We start from the raw sequence: 8,819 nt of genomic DNA on the forward strand, positions 1-8,819 counted from the left end.
ATAGAGAAAACTATTCACTCTGTCATTCAAATCTAAAATAGACATATAACTAATCATTCGCTCGATCCCGAAAAAAACCCCATGAGGACACGGGATAACATGGAGATCCACACAGGAGGCCAATCGAGGACCTTCTTGCTGTGAGGCGGAAGCGCTATCCACTGTGTTTGGGATCCTTTACATTACATAAATGGGTCGGCAAAATTGATATTACGTGTAAAGCGAATATATTGTGGGGTGTAAAATGAGAGCAGCACCTTATTTATTGCATCAGTGAAATGCATGCATTACAGTCTCTGCTCTATCTGGTGAAACAGCACCATCTCATGGTGAGAAACATATATTACAGAAAGGGACCGCAGGCTCAGTGTAATAATGTAAATGTCATTTTAATGTCACGATAACTGCCATAGATGGGTTGACGTGAACGCCCTGAGCAAGTCTTGAGAGGAGGGAAAACCGATAGAAATTGTGCGCTACGAAAAGAACTCAGCTCTTGTTGAAGTCTTCTTGCAGACTTGCAGAATTTCTTCACTTGAAGACGTTTCACCCCTCATCCAAGAATCTTCTTCAGTTCAGCTGAAGAAGCCACAAGTGACAAGAATCCACCATGACCTGAAGGACTGAGAACCTCCGCAGACAAACTCAGAGCTCGTCGTGCTTGTAGGTGAACTCCCTTGATGATATGACACCATCTTTGTTTTTGTCCTCTCTTTCAAAAATGTCTTTGACCATGGTTTCGTGCAAGGTGTCGTTGGGAGGGCTGCCGTTTCGCTCGAACTCCCTCTTTAGGTAGACTCTCACCTGGTGGAGGGGAGGGCACGTGTCAAGGAAAGTGCGCACAGCAAATATGTGATAGATATTTAGATATCAGATAGACCAGGGGTCGGCAACCCGTAACACCCAAAGAGCCATTTGGACCCGGTTTCCTCGGAATAGAAAACACTGGGAGCCGCAATTACTTTTTGACGTCTAAAATAAAGGTACCGCTGTATATATTGCTTTTTATTACCTTTACACTTTGTATAAACAAGTGTGTAGTGCGTTGCTTCTGAAATTCACAAAGTATTACGGAGAAAATTAAATTTTATTTATGTAATGAACCCATTTTCAGCTTTGGGCTTTCAGAGCGTGTAGCGGAGCCTTGACCTGAATTTCAAAAATAAATCGGGAAAAAAATCACTGTCAGTAAACAATAAAAAATAATTATTTGCAAAATATCTTCATAAATATTCATTTTACCTAGTTTATGGGACTTCTGCTCCTGAACTTCTGCGCACAGCATCTGCAAATCGGGACTTTACCGGCTTCCGCGAGTGTGATGTTATTTTGAGCGGCGAAAAATAATAAATGTAATTTTATTTAATATTTCAAGATCACAATAATCTCCCAACTTAGAACTAAAAGTTAAAAAAAAGAAATTAACACAAATAGAATACACTTCAATTAAATATTTATAATTTATTTTCCCAAGCCACTCGGAGCCGCAGTGTAAAGACGGAAGAGCTGCATGGGTTGCCGACCCCTGAGATAGACAGATAGATAGATACCGTATTTTTCGGACTATAAGTCCGATATAAGTGACGATGACTCTGACGTAAGTACCGGTAGAAGAGGAAGCGGCGCATTTTCTACCTTCGGAGTTGTTCAGTAGTGACACCGAAGAAGAAGATTTCGTTGGATTTAGTGATTAAGAGTGACACCGATTGTTTGGTTGTAGCATGTGCTAGATGCTACATGTTAGCATAGCCGACCAGGCACTTTCTCAGTTCGTTGTTTATGCGTCATATAGGCTATACTTATTCAGCCTGTTGTTCTCTATTTTTATTTTAAATTGCCTTTCAAGATGAAATGTCTGTTCTTGGTGTTGGATTCTATCCAACAAATTTCCCCCAAAGAAATGCGACTTGTACTCCGGTGCTCCTTACATGTGTTTTTTTCGTTCTTTATTATGCATTTTTGGTGACGTATAGTCCGAAAAATATGGTGGATAGAAAAAATGCAGTTCTCTACCTCATCCTTGGATAGCAACCAGTCGTCATTGAGGTCCATCTCCTGGAAGGACTCGTGTGACCGTGGACCATTTCTGATCTCCAGCACCTCCACGATGAAGGTGAGGGTGCTCTCGGGTGGGATTTTACCTGAACACATACAAGATCGCGGGGTGAATCTGTCTTTTTTTTTTCCTGAAAGCATCTGTGAAGGCCAAGACAGGCGGGAGATATGTTCGTAAACGTGTCCCACGACCGGACCTATTCTAGTGATGCAGCGGTATTCGTTGTCACGGCAATGGTTAAAAAATGTCATTGCTGAGGACTGCATGCTTCCCGGGACAAGGCTTGGTATTGTTTACATGCTCTGTGTTGAAAGAAAAACGACTTATCATGACTGAATGAGACCATTATTCAGTACTGGGAGTCCTCCACAGCCATGGAAACAATAACATGCAACAAGCATGCATGATATCAATCTCTTTCTGTGGATTCCATGGAAGCCCTGAACCAAAGGGCTTTCGAAGCAATCGGCAGCAGACGCACCTCTGCCCTCCTTCCCGTAGGCTAGGTCCGGAGGAATGACAAGTTTCCTCTTCTCTCCGGAGCACATGTCCTGCAGGCCCCTGTCCCAGCCCTTGATGGTTTGTTTGATGCCCAGCGTGAACCATTCCGGCTGCTTGCTGCCGTCATCCCGACTGGTGGGCACACACACACACACGCACACACGACGACGGTTAAGTGAAATGCTTTTTAGATTTAATGTCCTCTTGGGGGGAAAATGGAAAAATCACTAATTTACACTTCCGATAAGCATACAACATTCGCCCCTTTATAGTCTTAGGCCACGTCCTTAGCTGGAGACCACTTTTATGGGTTTATTTTACATGTTGGGTGGGCTTAGCGCCACCGAGATGGTGCAGAACCACGACTGAGGCTGCTGTGGGGGTTGGTGAGAACAATAAACCTGGTCTGCTGAACTGGCATAAAAAGAAGAGAAACATCCCAGCTTGTTCTGATTGTCAAAGAGCCTCATTAGTGGATGATGTTATTAAGACCAGCCATACTAAACAACACCTTCCATACAGGAAGAAGTCGGATAGAGGCCTCCTCCATCGTCCTGACCTCTGTCATTGCCAGCTTTGGCGCGATACGACTTTCAATCCCAATCCCATTCACAAAATCCAATTACCTACCGTGATGTCCACTCAGCTCTCAGGCCCAATGTACACCAACCGATATTACCACTTATATAATAATAACAAAAGGAAAAAAAAACATGATTACAACCATTGTTATTTGAGACTTATCAAAACAATCACGAAACAGAGACCACCACTTCCCTTGACAGTATGCCTCCCCGTGTATAACATGTTAATAACACAGTTATTACCAAAGAATCAGCGTGGTGAGCTTTGTTTGAAATAGGACATCAATTTCGAAGCCAGCTTTTACAAAAAATAAAAAATAAAGACAATAAACCCTTGAAAAGTTGGGAGTTACATGTCAGACATGTTATGCCATTATTGTATTATTATTACACTGTAATAATACGGTTATTGCGGAAAAGATTGCTTGGTCTTAAAAAGGCGTACCTGGAATGAAACCTGGTGCCGTTCTCCAGGTATCCCTCATGGTGCAGCAGCAGAATATCCCCGTATTTGGATTTTCGACGACAGATGAAGGGTCTGTGCATCACCTCCACGGTGACATCCGCCGGGGCCGGGAGGAGCGCGGAGGTGCTGAGCCAGCTCAGCGCCAGCAGCAGCAGCTGCGAGCCGGACACCATTTCGGCAAAGAGAATGGGGTTAAAACTAGAGAATTCAATTGATTTAATGTTTTTGTCGGTGTGCAGACAGGGGTGGGAAGTTACCGTTGACTTCTCGACGTGGCAGTGGAGGAAGCGCAGCTGTGATTGGCTGATTCAACCCCGGAAGCCACGCCCCCCCCCCAAAACACGCCTGTACTGAATTTATTTAGGCATGTAAGTATGTATTTGTGTATTTATATATGTATTTATATACATAGGTATGCTAGGTTTATGTATATGAGTGTAAAGTATGAATGTATTTCTGTATAAAAACATGCATGTATGCCCGTATTTATTTCGTATTCATCATACAAAATGTTATTTTGTATGTATGCTTGTGTCTATGTGGGTGGGGTATGTACGAAAATATGTATATATATACATCCATCCATACTGTATAAATGCATTTATATTTTTATGTCTGTATGTTTGTGTTTTGATGTGTAAACATGTATGTTTCTATGGTCCTATATATTTGTTCATGTGTATATATATGAACTTGTTACATATTCTGTATCTATTTGTGTAAGTATTCAATTTATATGAGTATGTATATTTACATATATGTATGTACATAAGAAAGTATTCATGCATGTATATATGTATGTAAGTGGGTGTGTACATATGTTTGTTTGTATATATGTAAGCACGCGTGTATTTATTTTATGTTTATCATCGAAAATGTTATTTTGTATGCATGCTTGTGTCTATGTGGGTGTGTGTATGTATGAAAATATGTATTTTCATACATATGTATACATGTATGTACGCATGTATGTATGTATCTATGCATGTATGCATGTATGTATGTATGTATGTATGTATATATGTATGAATGAATATGTTCATGTTCATGTATGTCAGTATATGTTTATGTTTGTCAGTGTGTATATATGTATGTCAGCATGTATTTATTTATGTTTGTATGTGAGAAAGTATTTATGCATGTCTATATGTATGACTGCATGTTTATATGTATGTTTCTATGATTTGTGTATGTATTTATGTATGTATGTATGTATGATTTGTTTATGTATGTATCTATGCATGTATGTAAGTATGTATGTATGTATGTATGTGTGTATTTATGTATGTATGTATGTATGTATAAATGTATGTATGCATGTATGTATGTATGTATGTATGTATAATTTCTTTATGTTTGTATGTATGTATATATGTCTGTATGTTTTTAGGGATGTATGTATGTATGTATTTACGTTTGTATGTATGTATGTATGCATGTATATATGTATGTGTGTATGTATGTATGTTTAAATGTATGTATGTATGTGTGTATGCATGTATATATGTATGTATGTATGTATGTATGTATGTATGTATGTATGCATGTATGCATGTCTGTATGTATTTGTGTATGTATGTATATGTCTATGTACATGTAGGTAAGTATACGTTTATGTATAAATGTATATCTTTATGTATAAATGTATGTATCATGTATGCATGTATGTATGTAAGTGTGTATGTATATATGTGTGTATGTATGTATGTATAAATATATGTATGCATGTATGCAGGTATGTATGTATGTGTGTATGTATGTATGTATATATGTGTGATTTGTTTATGTATGTATGTATGTGTGTATATATATGTGTATGTATGTATGTATGTATATATGCATGTATGCAAGTATGTATGTATGTGTATGTATGTATGTATGCATGTATGCATGCATGTATGTATTTGTGTATGTATGTATGTATATGTATATTTCTATGTACATGTCTATCAGTATATGTTTATGTATGCATGTATTTGTGTATGTGTGTATGTAAGTATGTATGTATGATTTGTTTATGTATATATGTATGCATATATGTAAGCATGTATGTATGTATGTGTGTATTTATGTATGTATGTATGTATGTATGTATGTATGTGTTTATTTATGTATGTATAAATGTATGTATGCATGTATGTATGTATGTATGTATGTATGTATGTATGATTTATGTATGTATGTATGTATATATGTCTGTATGTTTGTAGGGATGTATGTATGTATGTATTTATGTTTGTATGTATGTATGTATGATTTGTGTATGTATGTCTGTAGGTATGTATATATATGTAAGCATGTATGTATGTATGTATGTATATTTGTATGTATGTATGTATGCATGTATGTGTTTATGTATGTATGTATGTATGTATAAATGTATGTATGCATGTATGTATGTATGTATGTATGTATGATTTCTTTATGTTTGTATGTATGTATATATGTCCGTATGTTTTTAGGGATGTATGTATGTATGCATGTATTTATGTTTGTATGTATGTATGCATGTATTTATGTTTGTATGTATGTATGCATGTATATATGTATTTGTGTATGTATGTATGTATAAATGTATGTATGGATGTATATATGTATGTATGTATGTATGCATGTATGTATGTATTTGTGTATGTATGTATATGTATATGTCTATGTACATGTATGTCAGTATAAGTTTATGTATAAATGTATATCTTTATGTATAAATGTATGTATCATGTATGCATGTACGTATGTAAGTGTGTATGTATATATGTATGTATGTATGTATAAATATATGTATGCATGTATGTATGTATGTGTGTATGTATAGATGTGTGATTTGTTTATGTATGTATGTATGTGTGTATATATGTGTATATGTATGTATGTATATATGCATGTATGCAAGTATGTATGTATGTGTATGTATGTATGTATGCATGTATGCATGCATGTATGTATTTGTGTATGTATGTGTGTATATGTATATTTCTATGTACATGTCTATCAGTATATGTTTATGTATGCATGTATTTGTGTATGTGTGTATGTAAGTATGTATGTAAGATTTGTTTATGTATATATATATGCATGTATGTAAGCATGGATGTATGTATGTGTGTATTTATGTATGTATGTATGTATATGTGTAATTATATATGTATAAATGTATGTATGCATGTATATATGTATGTATGTTTGATTTATGTATGTATGTATGTATAAATGTCTGTATGTTTGTAGGGATGTTTGTATTTATGTTTGTATGTATGTATGCATGTATATATGTATGTGTGAATGTATGTATGTATTTGTGTATGTATGCATGTATATGTCTATGTATATGTATGTCAGTATATGTTTATGTTTGTCAGTGTGTGTGTATGTATGTCATCATGTGTGTATCTATGTTTGTATGTATTTACGTATGTATGTATTAAGTAATTATGCATGTCTATATGTATGCCTCAATGTTTATATGTACTTTGGTATGATTTATATATGTATGTATGTTATTATGTATGTTTGTATGTATATATGTATGTATGCAAGTATGTAAGCATGTATGTATGTATGTGTGTATGTGTGTATGTATGTATGTATGTATAAAAGTATGCATGTATGTATGTATGCATGTATTCATTTATGTATGTATTTGTTTAGTTATGTATGTATATGTCTATGTACATGTATGTCAGTATATGTTTATGTTTGTCAGTGTGTACGTATGTATCTCAAGATTTATGTATGTATGTATGTATGTGTTTGTGTATGTATGTATGATTTGTGTATTTATATCTGTAGGTATGTATATATATGTAAGCATGTATGTATGTATGTATGTATATTTGTATGTATGAATGTATGTAAGTATATGTTTTTGTTGTGGTATGTCAGTATATGTACGTTTGTATGATTTGTGTATGTATGTATGTATGCATGTATGTGTTTATGTATGTATGTATGTATAAATGTATGTATGCATGTATGTATGTATGTATGTTTGTATGTATATTTTCTTTATGTTTGTATGTATGTATATATGTCTGTATGTTTTTAGGGATGTATGTATGTATTTATGTTTGTATGTATGTATGCATGTATATATGTATGTGTGTATATATAAATGTATGTATGGATGTATATATGTATGTATGTATGCATGTATATATGTATTTGTGTATGTATGTATATGTATATGGGTATGTACATGTATGTCAGTATACGTTTATGTATGAATGTATATCTTTATGTATAAATGTATGTATCATGTATGCATGTACGTATGTAAGTGTGTATGTATATATGTATGTATGTATGTATGTATGTATAAATATATGTATGCATGTATGCATGTATGTATGTATGTGTGTATGTATGTATGTATATATGTGTGATTTGTTTATGTATGTATGTATGTATGTATGTGTGTATATATGTGTGTATGTATGTATGTATGTATGTATGTATATGCATGTATGCAAGTATGTATGTATGTGTATGTATGTATGTATGCATGTATGCATGCATGTATGTATTTGTATATGTATGTATGTATATGTATATTTCTAAGGACATGTCTATCAGTATATGTTTATGTATGCATGTATTTGTGTATGTGTGTATGTAAGTATGTATGTATGATTTGTTTATGAATATATGTATGCATGTATGTAAGCATGGAAGTATGTATGTGTGCATTTATGTATGTATGTATGTATGTATGTATGTATGTATGTATGTGTGTATTTATGTATGTATAAATGTATGTATGTATGTATGTATGTATGTATGATTTATGTACGTATGTATGTATGTATATATATCTGTATGTTTGTAGGGATGTATGTATGTATGTATGTATTTATGTTTGTATGTATGTATGCATGTATATATGTATGTGTGAATGTATGTATGTTTTTGTGTATGTATGCATGTATATGTCTATGTATATGTATGTCAGTACATGTTTATGTTTCCCAGTGTGTTTGTATGTATGTCATCATGTGTGTATCTATGTTTGTATGTGAGTATTTAAGTATGTACGTATTAATTATTTATGCATGACTATATGTATGCCTGCATGTTTATTTGTACTTTGGTGTGATTTCTATATGTATGTATGTATGTATATATGTATGTATGCATGTATGTAAGCATGTATGTATGTATGTGTGTATGTATGTATGTATGTATAAAAGTATGCATGTATTCTTTTATGTATGTA

General features: G+C 34.2%; 1 protein-coding gene across 1 annotated transcript; it reads right to left on the reverse strand.

Annotated features, from left to right (window-relative positions):
* Positions 1-339: 339 nt before the first annotated feature.
* Positions 340-3,871, reverse strand: LOC147220502 (peptidyl-prolyl cis-trans isomerase FKBP14-like). Its single transcript, XM_086171787.1, has 4 exons — positions 3,587-3,871; positions 2,538-2,689; positions 2,014-2,141; positions 340-804 (listed from the first exon to the last, which is right to left on the reverse strand). Exons 1-4 carry the CDS (start codon positions 3,778-3,780, stop codon positions 646-648), a joined length of 633 nt encoding a protein of 210 aa, XP_086027913.1. The 5' UTR covers positions 3,781-3,871; the 3' UTR covers positions 340-645.
* Between the last annotated feature and the right edge of the window lie 4,948 nt (positions 3,872-8,819).

Source organism: Fistularia commersonii, chromosome 24 (genome assembly GCF_037954325.1).
Source record: "Fistularia commersonii isolate RoL2024-O1a breed Wild chromosome 24, RoL_Fcom_v1.0, whole genome shotgun sequence".
NCBI lineage: Eukaryota > Metazoa > Chordata > Actinopteri > Syngnathiformes > Fistulariidae > Fistularia > Fistularia commersonii.